The following is a 20,829-nucleotide window of genomic DNA, read 5'->3' on the forward strand; positions in this document are numbered from 1 at the left end:
TATTGACACCACACAGTTACAATAATTCAGAAAAGGTGATTGCGAATGAAACATTGAGCACAGGTGCTCATCTTTTTTTTTCTTGTCTAAAAGTTATACAAGAAGATAGCTCATCCCAAAGACTTCAGAAGAGACTAAACAGTCAGGATAAAAGCTACCAAGCAGCATGTGTTAATCTTTGACTTGAAAACAAGTCAGGAAATCTGTGTGTCTGTTTGTGTATGGGTTTTGGGGAGTCATTCATCCATATGGAACACATTCAGGGCAACAAATCAAAGCAAGTGATTTTCTCATCCAAGTTACAGTACAGAATAGTATTTTTACTTCTACTGTGCGGTTTCCAAAAAGTGAAAACCAATGGAAAACTTATGTAAACATATTAATGGCTCATTATATGCTGGTGAATATGGCAGAATGCACTCTTGTCACTGGCTTCAAGAGTATCCCTGAATATACCTTTGAACCTGTTCTTATAAATCAAATTAATAAATATTGTAATCTCATAACCCAGTATTAACTATCATGACAGAGATGGCTATACGAACTATGGCTTGGGGATTTTTTTTTTTCCGAAGACAATTTTTTTTTCTAGTGCACAGAAATCAGGGAAGAATAAGAGGAGTAAATGCAGAAGCATACAATGGCTTGTAGGTTGACTGATGAAGCAGAAACATGCCAGGCCTTGCAAGGACAAAATTAGCAGCAGGTCACTTTGTGGGGTTTAAGGAGGCCCTGTTTTTGGTCACTCAATCAAGGGCCAACTCCTACCAGTGAGAGTGAGGTTAATTGCACAGCTAACAGTCACTTCTGAATAAAGCACTTCATGTGTAAGCTCAAGTTGAAGGTAAGGTAAAAGGGTAAAAAAAAAAAATGGATTGAGAAATATTTGAAAAATGCAGCTGAAATATCCTTTTCCCCCTCCCGACTTGGCACACTTAATGTTTGGCACTAGTTTTGGCTGCACTTCAAAAACAGTTGAAGAACAAGAAGACAAGTACTTCAACGTGTGCAATTGAACATTTTTTGCAAAAACCCCTGGCTCATAAAAAGAGAAATAAACATATTCGGCTGCAGCCTTCTTAAAAAATAAAGACTTTTCTTCCTGGCTGGTGGTCCAGTCATCCTCAGCCACACTGACGTCTCTTTCAGTTAATTCGTCTTGGCTTGTGCATGCCTTTGTTAGTCTTGAATTTTCACTGAAAGAAAATGAGAAGAAGATCATAATGAGTGAAAATCCTAATTTAATTGGATATTTCTGAAAAATGGGCATGATCTCATGATATTACAAGTAAAGCCATATTTTTACTTAAACTTCTACCAATTAAAAAAATCACTGTCATTACAGACCAGACTAGATTTATTTAGCAAATATTTTATATTTTATATGACATTCATGGCTATTAGAAACATTTAAACAATATGACCAATGCAAAATGATGCTAATTTGTTTTACACTTGATATTACTAGCAAATATACCAGTGAATGACCACAATAAAATAATGTCTTCGCTTGTACACTTCATATTTGTATTTATTTGGGAACGGTTTTTATTCTAAGTGAGGCTGATTAGAGCCTTAAGCCATACTTGGATAAGTTTCACTGGGTGATGTCAGTAATAACTTTTTTTTTTTTTTTTTTTTTTTTTTTTTACATGTTTCCTCTGTGATAAAACTCAAAATAACACAAGTGGGACAAGTTTCTACCTGTTTTTCTATGAATCTGTATGACTGTGTCATATAATTATGTCTATTTATTTGGCAGCATCAAACATTAGACTCAGACATTAGTATTTAGTCATTTAATTTGTACTAGTAATTGATATAACTGCTCATTTCTTTATTTCTAGAAAATGAAACATTGCATGTCATCGTGTCATACAGGTCTGTATTCAGAGATGGGTTATATGTGCATACTGGGGGATTTAACACCAAAATTGCACACATCGCTATCCAGAATTTATTCAAGAGTTACGCACAGAGGGTGGAGTCTGACCTTGGATTTAAGGATAATTATTTTTGGACAATACCAGCTGGAGGAAGGAGCAGTATTATGTCCATTGCCACTGTCTATTTCACTGAAACACCTTATGTCATTCCAGAATCTGTTATGAGCATTATAAATACACACAACATCGTCTGAGGTCAATATTAAATTCATCATTTAATTCACTCACCATCTACTTTATTAGGAACACCTGCACATTCATGCAGTTATCTAATCAGCCAGTCATGTGGCAGCAAAAAAGTGTGAGGAAAAGTGAAGGTGAAAAAGTGGGTTCACTGTGACCTTAACTGTAGCATGGTTGTTGGTACCGGATGGGCTGGTTTGAGTGTTTCATAAACTGTTGATCTCCTGGGATTTTCACACACACATACACATTTCTGTGTGTATGGAAATGCCTTGTTGATTAGAGAGGTCAGAGGAAAATGGGCAAATTGCCAGGAAGGATATAGTAACTCAATTATCACTCTTTACAACCATGATGAGCAGAAAAGAATCTCAGAACACACAACATGTCAAACCTTGAGATAGATGGGCAGAAGACCACATCAGGTTCCACTCCTGTCAGCCAAGAACAGGAATCATGGGCACAGACTCACCCAAACTGGACAGTTGAAGATGAGAGAAAAAAATCAGTCTTTCAGTCTTCATCTGTCCAGTTTGGGTGAGTCCGTGTCCATGATGGCCTCAGATTCCTGTTATTATCTGACAGGAGTGGAACCTGATGTGGTCTTCTGCTGTTGTAGCCCATCTACCTCAAGGTTTGACGTGTTGTGCTTTCTGAGATGCTTTTCTGCTCACCACGGTTGTAAAGAGTGAGTATATGAGTTACTATATCCTTCCTGTCAGCTCAGACCAGTCTGGTCATTCTCCTCTGATCTCTCTCATCAACAAGGTGTTCCAGCCTGCAGACCCTCTGCTCACAGGAGGTTTTTTGTTTTTCGCACCATTCTACAGTATGTAAACTCTACACAGTGTTGTGTGTGAAAATCAAACCAGCCCATCTGATACCAACATCCATGCCACGGTTAAAGTCACACTTTAGAGATCACACTTTTTTTTCATGCTGATGTTTGATGTGAACATTAACTGAAGCTCTTGACCTTTTAAGATTTTATGCATTGTGTTGCTGCCACATAAATGCATAAATGAGCAGGTGTACAGGTCTCATGGGTCTCATTTTAGAATTAGACTATACAATATAGCAAATTAAAAGCATCTTAAAGTCCAGAATACTTCTAAATAAAACAAGAAGTGCTTTTTTATAAGCTGACAAATAATGAGGGTGAAGTTTATATTGTTAAATATGTTTGCATAGGTTAATGTCCTTGTCATTGTATTAGTCTTTTTTTTATTACTGTTATTTTTTTTTAATTGTCTCTTGCTTATTTAATATCGGATATGTTCAGGATTAAAAACAAGTGCTTGTTTTTAATGATGGTGGTCTAGGTAGTACTACATGAACTTAATGAAGGTAATTTGCATAATATGAATGGGCCACCTAGAAATTTGACTTAAGCAGGTGCAAGCTGGAATCCCATTGATGATCTAATTACAGTCTTGTGCCCAGTGTTCCCAAAATAGGCTCCAAAGCCACTGTGAACCTGACCCTGACCAGGATAAAGAGGTCACTGGAGATGAATAAATGAAAATGAATGTACTAAGCTGTGTACAACTGTTTTGGTAGGCATACAAAAACAAAAACAGGTTCTACAAATAAACCACGCATCTGGCAACACACTGAGCAAGCAAGCAAGGTGCTGATTTACACCTGGCTTTGGGGGGAGAAGCAAAATCACACTCAACATCACGCTACTGTTATCTGATGAACCAAACTTTATTACATTGAATAGAATATCTAATCAGCCCATTTTTTGTGTGATCTTCCCTTAAACATATATGTATGAGGGAGAAAAGTGCAGTTTGCATGTTTCAGCAGGCACAGTACTTAAATTAAGCATTTAGTACATGCTTGTACATGCAGAACATGTGGCCTAATTGCACCTGAAATGGTGCCTGAGGTGCAAACAGCCTACTACATCTGGTCCTTAGTGTATAAAAATATAGATTAGAAATCCTGATGTACGTACATCTGGCCCATATAGTGTATAAAAATATACAACAATACAGTCAGTGTTATTATGAAATGTAGTATAGCATATTGGCTAATTTACACTGTGTTCTAACTTGACAAAGGCTATGAATATGGGATAACTAGAAATTAAATTACCGTTAAACAACTGTGTGATATGAGAATGAAATTCTTCCATGTTATGTCAAGTCATGCATTATGGACCACTGGATGTATATATCTAATTTGTCGTGTACATCTTATTTCTTGGCTCTAAACTGAAGTTAATCAATCTATAATCTAAGATTAAGGGTGTCTTGTGTGTTTGGACACGATGGAGTGAAGAAAGAAGAGCAGCATCAGTGCAAAACACAGTTATAGATAAGAGATGAACTTCAGTTTTAACTGAACACTAAAAACAAAAATAAATTCAATACTCGCTATTTTCCATCTCGTTTTTTTTTTTCACTTCAAAATGGAGCACAAATACAATACCAATTACATTTGCCAGAAAACCAGCCTGAGGAGAAAAAAAAAAGAGGAAAAAGGGAAAAGAATATACGAAGGAGAAAGTTCACTGAGTGCAGAGTGTTCAACAAGGATGGCTTTGTATATAAATTAGAAAACAAAGCAAAGTGTTCTCTGAAGTGGAGTTTGTGATGTATGATAGAAACCAGAAATATTATTAGCATGTAAGAAAGTGCAAATCTGAGTAAAAAATAAGGTTTATCAAAAGGTTACCCGTGGAAATCAGTTGGCTTCTGAGTTGAACAAGAAACCATGGTGAGCAGAAAAGATCTCAGAACGTCTCTGAATGCACAACACATTGAACCTCGAGGTGTATCAGCTACAACAGCAGAAGACCACCTCAGGTTCTACTACCTTCAGCAAAGAACAGGAATCTGAGTGTACAGTAAAACTGGGCAAATAAACAGGCAAATCTTCAACTGTCCAGTTTCCACCTCAAGGTTCAATGTGTTGTGCGTTCTGAGATGCTTTTCTGCTCACCACAGATGTGAAAAGTGGTTATTTGAGTTAATGTAACCTTCCTGTCAGCTCAAATCAGTCTGGCCATTCTCCTCTGACTTCCTCATCAACAAACTGCTGCTAACTTGATATTTTTTGGTTTTCGCACCATTATGTGTAAACTCTACAGAGTATTTTGCATGAAAATAACTGGAAATCAGCAGCTTCTGAAATACTCAAAACAACCCATGAGCAACCATGCCACAGTCAAAGAACACTTTTTGTCCCTTCCCCATTCTGATGTTTGATGTGAACATTAACTGAAGCTTTGGACCTGTATTTGCATGATTTTCTGCACTGAGCTGCTGACACATGATTGGCTGATTAAATAACTGCATGAATATGCAGGTGTCCAGGTGTTCCTAATAAAGTGGACCATGAAAAGGAAGTGTCCGAAGCAGGGGTAAACTAGTAAAAAGCTGATTTGGGAGTATCTCTGCACATTACTGCAAAGATAGAAACAAAAATAGAGGCTAAAGAGACAAAAAAGCAGATCTCTGGGAAAGCAATGGATGCAAGTAAACTGTGTGAGTGGGCATGAGATGAAGGGTTTTGGAACATGTAGTGGTTTTATCTCAAACACTGTAGGAGGAGTAGCATTTGGAAGCTGAAATAAAAGAGCAAGTTGGCTTAACAATTTCCCTGTTACACAACACAGCTATTGCACAAAAAATGAAACCCTGTGCATGAGCTGAAATGGTTTGATCTTAGTACAAAACACTGTTTAGTTTTTATTTCTTTCTTATTATTCGACTTTATAATGAATAGAGTGAGAGAGAAGGTTTATGCAGTCAGCTGTAGATCATCTGACTTGTGAAATCAAGCGAATTGTCTTTAGCTCAGAGTCCTTTAGTATATTGATATCTTTTGTGTTTGGATTTTCCCTGATTTTCTCTCTAATTTAGTCATGGCCAATTCCCGCCCTCCAGTTCGGCCTCCCCTACCAACCAGGGAGAGTGAAGGTTATCACATGCGTTCTACGATATTTGCAAACTGCTGCTCAGGCAATGTCAAAGGGCGGTGTAACACACTCAGAGGAAAGCGCTATCCACCCACTTCCATTTGTATGCGCTGTACAGACACTTGTGATTGGCTAATGTCGCTGTGATTGACAGGGGAGAGAGAGGATGTGGCATCGTCTCGATTCGAATTCGCGGACGACAGGACGAACATTTTAGTTTTCTGCCCACGTTGGTCATTCATTAAAATTCCTAAAGCAGACAACATGTGCTCTTTCTCTTGAACGTGATATAGCATCGTATAGAAATATTCATCAAGCCGATACACAGCACCCACACACAGAGCACAAAATGTCATCGTGTGAGCTGGATGAGGAATACCACAGAAAGCATTAATTAAAATAAAATAAAATGTTTTGTTTTTATTTGTATTATTTATTTTTGTTTATTTCTAGAAAGATACCAGAAGGATTTTCAGAAGTACACAATACAATTCGATGGGATCTATGTCTCCCCATCTAGAAAATCAGCCTCTCTTGGACCTTGATTTACCACCTCTTCTACTTCTTTATATTCCGGACCACAATGAAGGTTTCTGTGAAATCTAGCGGAGTATTCTCGTATACTCATTTTCCTTGTCAAAGTCATCATCTTCTAATTGTGACATAGATAGTAAGTGTATTCTAGACATCAAAGGCCTGTGCATGAAAGGTGCATGAAGCTTCCATTTTAACAGGGATTTCAATACACACCAGCTGCATCAGAGGCACATTACTGGTGCAGTGCTTGCATGGCATGAAGTTAGGTTAGGTGCTGCAGCACAGACTCGGAACGCTAAAACAGTTCATGTCAGATCACAGCGTGACATGTTTCCAGGCTATGATTCACTGAAAGTGCAGAGGCAAGCTCAGCATCGTATCTGAAAGTACATGATTACGTAGACTTTCATTGTCAACCACCACCAAACACATCCCATGAAGATGTACTGACTGCACTAATGTAGTCCCCATTAGAGAAAACAGGCAGCATCTATATCTTTTATCTGTATCTTAACAAGATTTTTTTTTTTTTACATTCAAATAAATGTGCTGGAATCTGCCCCATTCTAGATCTAGAATAATTAATAAAAGATGAATGTCTTAATGATGTACAAAAGTGGTTCTGACCATAAAAAGATGCATTGCCACATTGCTGTGGAATATTTATCTGCTTTAAGCAGAGTGACTTACCCTTTAATTTGGGTTAGCTTTGACATGATGTGTGTTCACAAAGTGAATACGAGTCACATTAGAGATATCAGTACACTCCTTTATTTGAACGGTCGGCTGCTGGGTGTACAGTCCTAACAGCGGGCGATGAGCCAGACAAAACACCCGGACTAAAAGTCAATCACGAAAAGAGTCACATTACCCCTTTGCCCGAGTGTTCAGTGGAACAAGGCTCAGCTCGTGTCCCATGCGGAAGTCAGGGTAGTCTCAATTATGGATTTAGACATGAAATTCCAACCTTAACTCAAAAGCTGACACTCCTAATCTGTGTAACTCCAAAATAATAGCTACATATTTTTTCAAATATGTCATAATATTTTTAATTGAATAATACAGAATACAGTATATTGCAACAAAGCAGTATTAAAACCATTGTTCCAAAACAGATCCTAAATAATAACCAAGGCCCTAGCCAAGGTTACTAGCCAAAAGCATTATTTTTATTTCATTAGCACTTACTATAGTTACAATATTTTATTTCTACTGATACAGTGTTCGTGTAAACGTAACTATACAGTGTAAATCAGCTACACAGAAATGTCTTATTTCTATCATTTCTAAACCAAATGACAGTCGGTTTACTCATGTTCCATCTGCACTGACTTACAGTTGAATCCAACTCTTTCCAATATGGCGGACACAGTGATGTATTGCAGTAGCTAGCAACAAGCTGCATCTACGATTTTACTGTATCCATGGTTAACACTGTAACTTCCTAAACCACTGGCGTAAGTTCGAAACAGTATGGATGGTTTTGTGAATGCTTCTTTATTTCGAACTGTCACACGAACGTGCAACATCCCCGCATTCATTCACAACATTAAACATGTGAATTCAGTCCTGAATATGCATGTGCATACATATATTTTAAAGCACAGCTTAGTGTGACCTCGTCTCGCACGTTGAGTCATATGCTAAAGCCATCTTGATGAGTAACAGTTACTGCCATAACATAAGCTTCACTACATCCTTACACAACAAGCATGTAGGCTTGACTGATGCAACACACCAGTTTGCTAAGAATAACACTTCGAGAGAGGCTCGAGAGGGGACAAAGCAGAAAACATGATCTGCTCTTTGAACGTAATCTAGTGACATGACAAAGCCACAGTTCATTCAAAGGGAAGCGTTAGGGAAAAGATTAATTGTGGATGGGGATGGGGGAGGACGGGGGAGGAGGGGGGAGGGGGGGGAGAGAGAAAGCGCACAGATGTGCAGTGAGTAGGGGGTTGGCGAGTCAGAGAGGAATCCAATGCCGCAAGGTGGGGGAAGAGATGGGAAGAGAGAAGGGGTCTTTGTGGATAAGGACCCTTGAGACAGAAGGTAGAAAAAGGGTAAGAAGGTAGAGTGTTTAAAATAAATACAGCCCCAGAGTGTGTCCTGAACTATGTCAATGACTGACTGTGCCACCCATTTCTGCACCGTGGTGCTCGCGAGATGAAGCTAAGCAATAGAGGCAGACCCCCTATCAAGTGCCTACATCTGTGCAAATGCATGCACACATCCTTTGCTTCTCTCTCTCTCTCTCGCACATCCACTTTAGATTTTTTCCCAGTGTGTCATCTCATGCTCTCATGCGTTTTGCCTTTTTATTTATTTATTTTTTTTAAAAAATCAGTATGTGGGTAGAAGCTGCTCTCTCAGGGTAGCACCATAGAAAAGCAAACAGGAGAGAGCTAGTGAGAGAGAGAAAGAGAGAACGAGAAAGACAGAGGAATGAGAGAAAAAAAACCCCTGTTCTATAACAAAATTTGTTTGTTTCAGTCCCCCATTCCTATGGTGTAAATAGTCAAATTGCTTTGCTTACATCTGATCTTGTATGCTAAGCACAATGTCACTGTCACTTTCAACACACAATGTCTCATTTGTTTCCCTTTACTCCCTCAATTAGAAAACCTCTCTCTCTCTCTCTCTCTCTGATTGAGAAGAAAATAGGCATTCAGGTGGAATCAGGCTTTTCTCCATGCGGGTGCAGAACAGAAGGAACATGTTGAAGGAAGACAGGAAATGAGGAGACAAAGAGGGGTGATGGAATCAAGTAGACTGAGCAGGCCTTGGAGCAGGAGCACACTGAGCCATTCCAAATGTCCAGCCTTGAGCATGTATAACATCCATCCAGCAACAAGTTCTGGTGACACGAGGGTATGACTGCGACTAATTTCTTACATGTAGTACTGAGGGACTTTATTTCCTCACAATATCATGACAGCATTAAGGACATTAGCATTCATTAAGTCTAATACTAATACATAGACAAAACCCATACAAAAAACTGATGCACAATTTAAAGTGATTGAAATTTTTAAAAATAATCATAATAATAATAATAATAATAATAATAATAATAATTATTATTATTATTATTAATAACAATAATAATAATAATAATGCACGCGCAGAATGAAGTGTTACCTGTATAGAGCTTATTATTCCTCTTTAGTTTCCTTAGATCTGCTGCAAGTTTCAAGATCGTATAGCTTCCTTTGTTAGAAACAAACAAACAAAAAAACAAAAACCCCAAGGACTCGGCTGCAGCGTCGTTTTGCAATTCGACGTGTTGCTTGTAAATAACGCGCGAGCTCCGTGGCAAAATAACGCAGTGCCTCCAGAGCCAAAGCAAAGAAGCAAAGCCACCGTGGACGCAGGAAGAAAAAAAACACAAGTGTTTTGCTCACGGTCCCAGATCACGGCTTATTCTCGGGTTTCCACCTCCGTTCCAGCGTCCTGTTGGCGATATGGAGCCGTAAAAACATCCGACTTGAATTTTTTCATTCGCAGGGCGCAGCATCGTCGGCACAACATCCAGCGCGCGCTAATGTGCGCAAAAAAAGAGAAGGGGAGGGGGGGCGGACCTCGGTCGTGCAATGATAGATAGATAGATAGATAGATAGATAGATAGACAGATAGATAGATCAATTCAATACCCGACTGAGATGTGCTTTGTTTTTGGAGCAGCAGTGCGCGTGCATTTTGGCCCCAGCATCCATCCAGGGACAAATGAATGCTTTTCTAAATAAAACTTGAACTCCACAGAACATAAAAGCGCTATTCCAGGCGAGATGAAACGCGACCGTTGTGATGTGTCTTAAGTGTTAATCAAATCGCAGTGAGTATTTTTCTACGAGCCTCAATTAACTCAGTGCGCTCCTTCGCTTTACCAACCGAGATGATCATTTCCGCTCCAGGGAAACTCGAGGACGAAAATGATTGAAGACCCGGATTACATCCTCTGATTGGACCAAAGGGCAATTGGGCGCGTTTTCATTTGTTAATCGCGGGAAATTATGTACCAATCGTTAGCACGGTTTATTCCCTAAAGGATTTCTTCTCTGGGGTGGATGCTCTTGTTATTTATTTATTTATTTATTTCCCCTTGGCGCATGCGCGCAGAAGCTACCGCGCCAAATTAAACTACTCATTTTCATCTGGAAATGTAACAACGCACCTGATGGAAGAGACTGGTAGTGAGGAAGTGAGGGAGATTGTGTTTGAGAACGCAAACATAGGCTACAGATAAACTGTACACACAATAGACACAATGTTTGGTCACAGCTGGGCGACTACAAGAACACAGCACAGAGTTTAAACCAGTTTTACCCAGAATGTTGGGTTGATCATCAATTCATCCATTTTCCATATCGCTTATCCTACACAGGGTCGCGGGGAGCCTGGAGCCGACCAGGCTCACCGACCCATGACAGGGTACAATCACACACATAACCGACAATTTGGAAATGCCAATCAGTCTACAGCGCACGTCTTTGGACTGGGGAGGAAACCGGAGTACCCGGAGGAAACCCCCGAAGCATGGCGAGAACATGCAAACTCTGTGGATGAAAAGGTGCTAACCACTAAGCCACCATTCCCCCTGGGTTGATCATTGTTTATTTAATTAAGTGTTCATTTAATTATTTAATATTTAATTGACCATCACAGCCATATGTTTCTCCTTCCACAAACTGATCTCTCGAGATTGGAATACCGCAGCTTACACCTTGGTCTTCCACTGTGTGCTATCCGACTCCTGCAGCCGATCCAGGATGCAGCTGTGTGACATTCAGCCGTTGCTGCATTCCCTCTACTGGTTTCCTGCAGCTGCCCGCATCAGATCTAAAACACTCGCGTTTGCCTGCAAAGCCAAAAACGGTCCAGAAGCAATATATTGGACTTAAAGGTTTGTTAAATACCTGCCATCTTCTTATTTACATATCATTATTCATCTTTCTTTCTTTTTTTTGTGTTTTAACTTCTTTCTTGAATGTGTATTACATTGCACTGTCATGGAGAGCAAAGGGGGAACAAAACACAGTCTGCTTTTCTTCAGTCCTCCCAATCTCCCAATTTGTGGTTGGGCTTAGAGGGAGGTACTTGTCCTTAATGGCAGTGCTGTAGATGATTGCGAGAGATCCCATCTCAAAAGAAAAATCTGGCAATCGCAGATTAGGTATGAATTACATGCAGGTAATTTTAATAACCTGCAAGGGCCACACAGAAAATCTACTAAAGCACCTTTTTAAGGCATAATCAGGTATGATGAATTAAGTCGTCAACGTAAAATGCGTCAATACAGTGCCTTGCATAAGTACTCACCGGCCTTGATTGTTTTCACGTTTTGTAGTGTTACAACCTGGAATAGACTCGCTAATCTGGTTACTACAGTGGAATTCCAGAAGAAAAGACGAATGGGCAAAGCATGTAGAACTCAACACCAACTGTGTCAATCACCAGTTTAGTCCTTCTTGTTACTAATTTCTATGCAAGAAATACCCTTAAAATACTTCAAACAGGAAAGAGGTTATTAAAGAAAAAATATTTGACCTTGCTGTGACCTTGACCCTGTTTGGATCCATTCCAAAATCTAATAGATTAATCTGCTGGTTACTTATGATAATTCCATATAAATTCTACAAACATTCAACCACTGGTGCTTGAGAATATCATTCTAAAAAAAATATTGTGAATCTCGGATGGACACATGGACAGACTGATGGCAAACATTGTAGCTAGCCCAAAAATGAACATGTAAGTAACACACATCTCTGGATGACAAACAGGAAGGAAGCTATTGAAGGACAAATTTTTCAGACATATGACCCCTTATTATTATGAATGTACAGCAATCATATCAATACTGCACCACATGTAAACATGATACGTTGTATTGAATAAGTGAAAAATTAAACACCAGACAGCATTTATCAATGAAGATCATTTGGTAAAAGTTACCTGTCACCTGTATACAGCACACTGTTTAATGCAGCCTGTTGAGCTTATAGATCAGCTTAAAACACTGACACAATGAAACATACAGTAGTTCTTAACTGAAAGAGAGGAAAGTAAACACCAATGGCGCACCAAAAATGCACTCTCACTGTAATTAGAAAGTAAAATGTGCATCTCACTGTAATTAGGGTGAGCATGCAGAACCGTCAGTGTTCAGGAAGAAAGCTCAGTCTCACTGAGGAGCAGTGAATTTACAGAGAGCACAATACTCAGCTCATACTCCACTGCAAAGTGTCCTTAAAGAATTAAAACTGGTTTGTGCAAAGAATATTAGAAAAAGTATGAAGAAAAAAGTGTGATCTCTGTGACTTAAACCGTGGCATGGTTGTTGGTACCAGATGGGCTGGTTTGAGTGTTTCAGAAACTGCTGATCTCCTGGGAATTTCACACACAACAGTCTCTTGAGTTTACACAGAATGGTGCGAAAAACAAAAAACATTGAGTGAGCGACAGTTCTGTGGGTGGAAACACCTTGTTGATGAGAGAGGTCAGAGAAGAATGGCTGCCAGGAAGGATATAGCAACTCAAATAATCACTCTGTATAACCGTGGTGAGGAGAAAAGCACATCAAACCTTGAGGTGGATAAGCTACAACAGCAGAAGACCACATCAGGTTCCATTCCTGCCAACAAAGAACAAGAATTTGAGGCTATCATGGGCACAGTCTCACCCAAACTGGACAGATGAAGACTGGGAAAAGATCAGTTGGTTTGTTTCTAATCTTCAACGGTCCAGTTTGGGTGAGTCTGTGTCCATGATAGTCTCAGATTCTTGTTCTTGGCTGGCAGGAGTGGAACCTGATGTGGTCTTCTGCTGTTGTAGCCCATCTACCTCAAGGTTCTATGTGTTGTGTGTTCTGAGACACTTTTCTGGATGCTCTAACTGAAGCTCTTGACATGTATCTGTGTTGTGCTGCTGCCACGTGATTGGCCGATTAGATAACTGCATGGCTGTCCTAATAAAGTGGACAGTGAGTGTATACAACCATTGTAATATTTACAACCCCAGATTAAGATTAACCATGACCATCGTTCTCAAAGTGGGTTTTCGGACCCCCAGTGGTCTGTCAGGCAGAGCCAGGGGGTCCACAATCTTCAAATATTCTTAATGATTGAAATCACAGCCCAATATTATCAAAGTTTTATATTTATTGTCAGGTTTACCATTATTAGTCTTTTTGACCAGCCACTGGAAGTGAATGGGTTTAAGCCAAAGCTCAATACCTCAAAAACAAATACACCTGTAAATAACGTTAACTTGAAACTAATGACAATTTTAATAAAGCATGTTCTGCAAATACTTCATCATATGCAGTGCCCTCCACTAATATTGGTGCCTCTGCCATGTGTGTGTAGTTTGCCTGGTTTCCTCCAGGCATTCCAGTTTCCTTTCCCAGTCCAAAGACATGCATTGTAGGCTGACTGGCCTTTCCAAATTGTCTGTAGTGTGTTAATGTGTGTATGATTGTGTCCTGTGATGGGTTGGCACCCCTTCTAGGGTATCCCCCACCTTGTGCCCCGAGTTCCCCTGGGATAGGCTCCAGGCTCCCTGTGACCCTGTGTAGGATAAGTGGTACACAAAATGGATGGATGGATGTATCTTTGCCAGATCAAGAAAATGTTGCTAACAACAATAGCCACCTAATAATATTGTACTCGATTTACTTGTTATATTCAAGAAATATCTGAAACTTTGTCATCAGAAATGTTATCAGAATCTATTAAGAAGCTGGGATGCCATGCTGCTGCTAGTCAAAATTAGGTCATTTTCATTATAAAGCCTCTATGATTTCCTGGGAAATTTTTCTTTTAATAATGATGGAGAATCTTCATTTCAGAACGTCAAAACAATACTGCTCTGTGCACAGCACAGCGGCTACATAGATAAAAATGAATTTTTAAGTGTCTATGAAATGACTTGAGAACCATAATTTGAGTCTGTGTCTGTTGATGTGTTAACTTTTGAAACAGTGAGTTAGGAAGGGAGCATTTTGAAAGCATTGACTGATTTCCACAACAGTCTATAGTGTTCCAGATAGAGCAGAGAGCAGAGTAGAGCAGAGGTTTCCACCCACCTCGCCTCGATTTGGTACAAGGCCGTGGGTTGTTACCGCAACAGTTTTTTTCCGCGCTCCTCCGCACTAAGCATCATGCAGCAGTGAGGGCTTAAGGGTTAACACAAGGTAGTGAAATAAAACTGTAGGTACAAACCAGCTTTGAGCCAAGATCAAGATTTTGAAGCAGGAATGAGCAAGGGGAAACACACACACACACACACTTCAGCCATCATTTCAACACACACATGGTGGTTTGGAAGGAGAATTAAGGCACAGGAAGCTGACCACGACCCATATTGGATGCTAATTAGCTGCTATTTTAAAGCAGTACCCCTCTGTGGCATGGCAGACACATCCACAGGTGATTGTTGAAGATAAATGGAAAGCCCGGCCTTCCTTAAAATTTCATATTCATCACTCTTGGTGAAATTCAGTATTTTAGCTAATTAAAATATCAAATGTCCCACTGCAATATTGGGCTGTTCATCCATTTAACATGAATTGTTTTCGGTGGACAGAACAGCCTGCGTGAAAATGCTAATAGAAGACAGTAGAAGCACTGCATAGTTTTGCATAGAAAAGAATCTCTCGTTGTTTATTGGATGCACAGCTTCACCATACCATGATTGGGTGACCAGTGAAACCTTGTAACCAACTGATAATTATTAACTTATTATTAGAGTCAGGTGCTTTCAGGTGTGACTAAGCCCCCTGTTTTATTTAAAGAACAGGGAATGATCTGTCCTCAGTTTGCTAAAGATCACGTGGACAAGCCAGAAGGTTATTGGGAAAATGTTTTGTGGACAGATGAGACCAAAATAGAATTTTTGGTTTAAATGAGAAGCATTATGTTTGGAGAAAGGAAAACACTGCATTCCAGCATAAGATCCTTATCCCATCTGTGAAACATGCTGGTGGAAGTATCACGGTTTGGGCCTGTTTCGCTGCTTCTGGGCCAGGACGACTTGCCATCATTGATGGAACAATGAATTCTGAATTATACCAGAGAATTGTGAAGGAAAATATCAGGCCATCTGTCCATGAGCTGAATCTCAAGAGAAAGTGGGTCATGCTACAGGACAATGGCCCTAAGCACACAAGTCGTTCTACCAAATAATAGTTAAAGAAGAATAAAGTTAATGTTTTGGAATGGTCAAGTCAATGTCCTGACCTTAATCCAATAGAAATGTTGTGGAAACACCTGGAGCAAGCAGTTCATGTGAGAAACCCACCAACATCCCAGAGTTGAAGCTGTTCTGTACTGAGGAATGGGCCAAAATTCCTCCAAGCCGAGGTGCAGGACTGATCAACAGACACCGGAAACGTTTAGTTGCAGTTATTGCTGCACAAGTTCGTCACACCAGATACTGAATTCACTCACAGATAGGTAATATTGGCTCATTTTCCTCAATAATGCTATAAAAAAATTGTGCTTACAATGTGCTTGTTTTTCCTTAAGGCATGTATCTTTAGTTTTGTGCTTGTCATCCAGTAAAAAGTGTTCAAAACTTTATTTTAAAAAAAAATGCACAAACAAATTATTTGAAAAGTAATCTTTATTAATACTTTACAATCCTTTACTTCATTTTATTGTCTTGTGTAATGTTCTTGAACTCCTCTCCACTTTGCAATTGTCATTTTTTTATGCTGCTCCTTTGAAAATGGAGGGGAAAGAGAAAAAAAAAAAAGACACGAGATGAAAGAATGCTCTGTACATCACTTTTTTTCCAGTTAGGAAAAAATATATATATAATTCACATTTTAATTCTCTTCCATACAGTACGCTCAGAAAAGGTAAACGTAACAAAAACTAGATGGGGCACATGGCCACTCGTCACATAGGTATCATGCACCGTGTTTAATGGAATTAAACAAAACATAAGTCACTGATTACTTTTTACTTTCTTCAGATTAGTTATATCCAAGATGGCAAGGCAAGTTCTCATGGGGATGGTGGGGAGGGGGAAGGGATAAATGACTGGGGTGACACTCCAAACATTGGAGAATATTATAATTAAGAAACTTTGTGAAATGAAGCAGATTGCTGGCGAATAAGGTGAAAGTAATGGGGGCTATTTAGTCCCTTATGTGACCGTAGTGATGCTTCAGAAAAGCATGCCCTTTTTTTTTTTTGTGAAAGTCCAAAAACAAGTTCATCTCATACTGACCAAGGGCTTTTAATGATCCACAAAATATTTTTTCTTTTAGTCAGTCGAAATTAAGGTTTTGTACGATCCATACACAATACTGTGGTCATGCAAACCAAGTCTTTTATTACCTTTTTTTTTTTTTCCCTGAGCCTCAGTAATGGGTGCAGGTCCAATTCTGAATGAGCAGACTTTTTTTTTTTTTTCTCCCTCTCTCTATTTTTTGTTTAGTGCTGGTGCTTTTCATTCCAATTCTCTCTCACTCTGGGCAGTGTCGTTATCTTTAGTTAGAATTAGGGGCTGGATGGAGTGGGGTGGGATACAGATTGTAATTACTCTTGAATATTGGATTGTTGTATAATAATTTGGACAACTCTAATTTTAAAATGTCCCACTGTATTTAAAAAAAATGCTTAAGGTACAAGGAGGAAGCGAATGGAATTATTGATTATGGTTTCGGTCAGACATCAAATGCAAGCCAGTTCATTTCATCCAGCTTTAAAATGATGACAACTTCAAGAATATGCAATTGAATTTGGTCTCCCACAGCTCAGTATTCCTTGTGCTAGAACAGATATTTAACATTTGCTTGTGCACTATGAATCGTACCACACAACCTGACTTGTGTTTGTCGTCATCTTACTGTGCTGGATGAAATTATTTTAAGCTTGTGTCTCTTTGGCTCAAGAATGCTCTGTCCAGATTTTACTAAAACAAGGTGGTAAGTGGAAAAAGTACTGGGCAAGTGGATTTTGTAGGTACTGTGAGAAACTCCAAAGGCAATATGCACCAACGAGACATAAAACAGCTCGCTACAGCATCTGAGTCGCCACACCACATGTGCGTGAGAGTGCGGATTCAGTCCAGGAATGTCAACAGTAGTCTGCAGTTCTTATTGTCCGTCACTGGAGGTCCCGGTCCTCAAGATACCTGTACTCAAACGTGAATCCTTCTTTCTTCCTCTGGCCCCACTTCTCGTAGTCAAAGTAGATGTATGTCCCCTGAGGCACAAAAGAAGGAAGGGGAAAAAATTATTGTATCTGCCTAGAAATGTTAGCGTCAAAATGATTCTCTTCTATAGGGTCATTCCATTTCCAGTCACTTGAAAACAAAAAGGATGAATGAAAATGTTCATAAAACATTTGCAGGTCCAAACTAGAGTAGACTTGACAACCAGACCTAGTTTGGCAAGACCAGCATGTAACCTTTGTAGAGTATAGTCATTCACTAAAACCCTAGAAAGGATTTTAATATTATTTAATATCATTATTATAATATTTTAATAAGGTGTAATTAATATTACACATGTATAAATGTTAACAGATTTTATTGTTTAGGTTAAGATGTTTCTCTTTCCCTCTCTTTTTTTTGGTTCATTTTCCCTTATTCTCTTAAAAATCAGAGGTCACAAACCTTCTTCCTGGAAATCCACCGTCCTGCAGGTTTTGTCTCCAACCAAAATCTAACACCTGTTTTAGCTGATCAAGAACTTCTTAAGGCAATAATTAGATGGTCAGGTGGGCACCACTGTGGTTGAAGCTTTAAGTCTTCAGGGAGGTAGATCTCCAGGAACAGGGTTGATGACCAAAAGAGGTTTGTCTACTTTTCAGATCCACTCTACATTTTGTGCAAACAATGAACCTTGTGCAATTTTACATACACAGGCTAGCCAATGGGTCTCACCTGCTCAAACTCATCAGTGATGGTCTTAGGCTCCTCATGCCTCTGGAACCACATCATGTACTTTGTGTGGAACCTCCACGACTGCTTTTTCAAAGCTTTGGCTGCCAAATACTGAGCCTTTGTGCCCTACCAATAAGAATGGATATGTATTAGTTATACAGTATAGTATATCTACAATTCATACAGTGTCTGCACAAGAAGCAGAATAATGAATGCCTACCTCAAGGTAGTAGAAAATGAAGAAGAGTGTCTCTGTAGACAGCCTCTGGTAGAAGTCCACACAGTCTGTGTGTGGTGGTGGCACCTGGTGATGGAAAGGCAATGTAGGACAGGGATTCCTCATCAGGTACTGCCTGTGTGTGGAAGGAAGACAACAAGGGTGCAGACAGCACATCAGCAGCAACATCAAAAGGTTATGGGAGTTCATCACAAAGAACTAGAAAAAGCACTACAAGATATAGTTAAATATCATACCAAAAATATGACTAACAGCATTATCGTTGGAGGCACAAGCCTGGAGCAGTTTGCTATGTGTATCTGTGAAGACCAGATGAATGTATACCTGATCCTCTCGGAGTCTGACGGGTGGGGCATGTGTGTCCAGGCTGCCTCTTGCATAATGTGCTGGTAGTGCTGCTCTTTGGAGATGGGGACAGAACCCAGAGGACAGACACCCAGTGATGGAGGAATGTTAACCTCTGAAAGAGAAGACTGGGGGGCTGTAGGGGGACCTGACGGGGCTGTGGAACTAGGGAAGATATCTAGAGGAGGAGAGAAAGGTTATTCTCAACTACAGGAATATACCCTTCAAAAGTAATGGAACAGCAAGGCCAATTCCTTTGTTTTTGCTATACACTGAAGACATTTGGGTTTGAGATCAAAAAATGAATATGAGATGATGGATCACAATTATAGCTTTCCTGATATTTACATATAGATGTGTTAATCAGCTTGGCACCTTATGTTTGAACCCACCCATTTCTCAAGTGGTCAAAACGACCACTTGAGAAATTTATTAATTATTTATTTTAATTAAAATAATGATTTTAATTATATTTAAATAATTAACAGTGCTGAATGTCTACTCTTGGTTTGAGCCCTAGGTTTCGCCAGTGAGTACTGCACTTGTTTGTTTGTTTTTTTTTTAAAAAGGTGACCAACATGAAGACCAGAGAGCTGTCTATGGGAGAAAAGCAAGCCATTTTGAAGCTGAGAAAAGATGGAAAATCCATCAGAGCCATTGCACAAGCAGAAATAAAGGATCTGCTCATGATCCAAAACATACAAGCTGATCGTTCAAGCATGGTGGAGGTAGTGCATTGGCTTGGGCTTGCATGGCTGCTTCCGGCATAGGCTCATTACTCATAGGCTCATCACTGATGATGGTAGCAGCAGAGTGAATTCAGAAGTCTACAGAAACAATCTGTCTGCCAATTTACAGAGAAATGTATCCAATCTAATTGGGAGGAACTTTATCAGGGGAAAAAGTGGAAGGTTTTAGACTGGCCAAGTCAATCACCAGACCTTAACCCAACTGAGCAGCATTTCACCTCCTGAAGAAACAAACAACAACTGATAGAAGCTGCCATATTACAAAAGAAGAAATGCAACAGCTTGGCGATGTCAGTGAGTTGCAGGCTTGTTGCAGTTATTGCAAGCAAGGGATATGCAACCAAATATTAAGTGTTATTTACATTAAGACTGTCTGTTCTAATACTTTTGCACACCTAAAGATTGGGTGGTCTGCCACCAAATGTGCCCTGTTCCAAGTTGTTTAACATGTCTAGATGTAAATATGAGGAAATGAAAGTTGACATTATGATCTATCGTCTGTCATCTTTTGATCTAAAACCCAAATGTATATCAAAAACAGAGGGGACTGTACATAAGATCCAAGAAAAACATTCAACATAAAATCAATCTTTAGATGATCCTATCTATGGACCGCTTGTTTTATGCATCCCTCTATACACAGAACTTCTTGATGATGTTGTCACTATAGTTATGGGTGTTATTCAAGGATATTCTGAGAAGGATATTCTAACTCAGACTCTGTCCCAAAACAGCAGCCTAAGCCATGTGGCCTCTCAGGGCCACAAAAAATTCTGAACTGTAGCAAAGATCCTGTGAAAGCTGTAATGTCTCAAATTTTTCGTTTGACTACCGCATTAGTTTATCCTTTTCTAATTGAGAGTAAACTTACAGCTTGAAGGTACTCAGCTTACCTTGGCTTTAAGCAAACTTCTCATCCACTGGTCTAATACATATTAGGCTAAAGAGGTTAAAGAAGTTCCGTTTGCAGGAACAAATAGACGTAATAGAAACGGAAATAGT

General features: G+C 39.4%; 1 protein-coding gene across 6 annotated transcripts in view; it reads right to left on the reverse strand.

Annotated features, from left to right (window-relative positions):
* Positions 1-467: 467 nt before the first annotated feature.
* Positions 468-20,829, reverse strand: part of cnot3b (CCR4-NOT transcription complex, subunit 3b) — a 45,941-nt gene continuing 25,579 nt past the window's right edge. For 3 of the 6 annotated variants that reach the window (XM_053638989.1, XM_053638988.1, XM_053638991.1), the window contains exons 16-19: positions 19,058-19,256; positions 18,716-18,848; positions 18,496-18,621; positions 16,204-17,813 (exon numbers count right to left, since the gene is read on the reverse strand). In XM_053638989.1, the coding sequence (XP_053494964.1) occupies positions 17,715-17,813; positions 18,496-18,621; positions 18,716-18,848; positions 19,058-19,256 (557 nt within the window). In that variant the 3' untranslated portion in view covers positions 16,204-17,714. Of the gene's footprint in view, positions 1,197-16,203; positions 17,814-18,495; positions 18,622-18,715; positions 18,849-19,057; positions 19,257-20,829 lie in introns of those variants that run through there. The other 3 variants (XM_053638990.1, XM_053638992.1, XR_008387423.1) reach the window with 3 other exon arrangements.

Source organism: Ictalurus furcatus, chromosome 12 (assembly GCF_023375685.1).
Source record: "Ictalurus furcatus strain D&B chromosome 12, Billie_1.0, whole genome shotgun sequence".
Classification (NCBI taxonomy): Eukaryota; Metazoa; Chordata; class Actinopteri; order Siluriformes; family Ictaluridae; genus Ictalurus; species Ictalurus furcatus.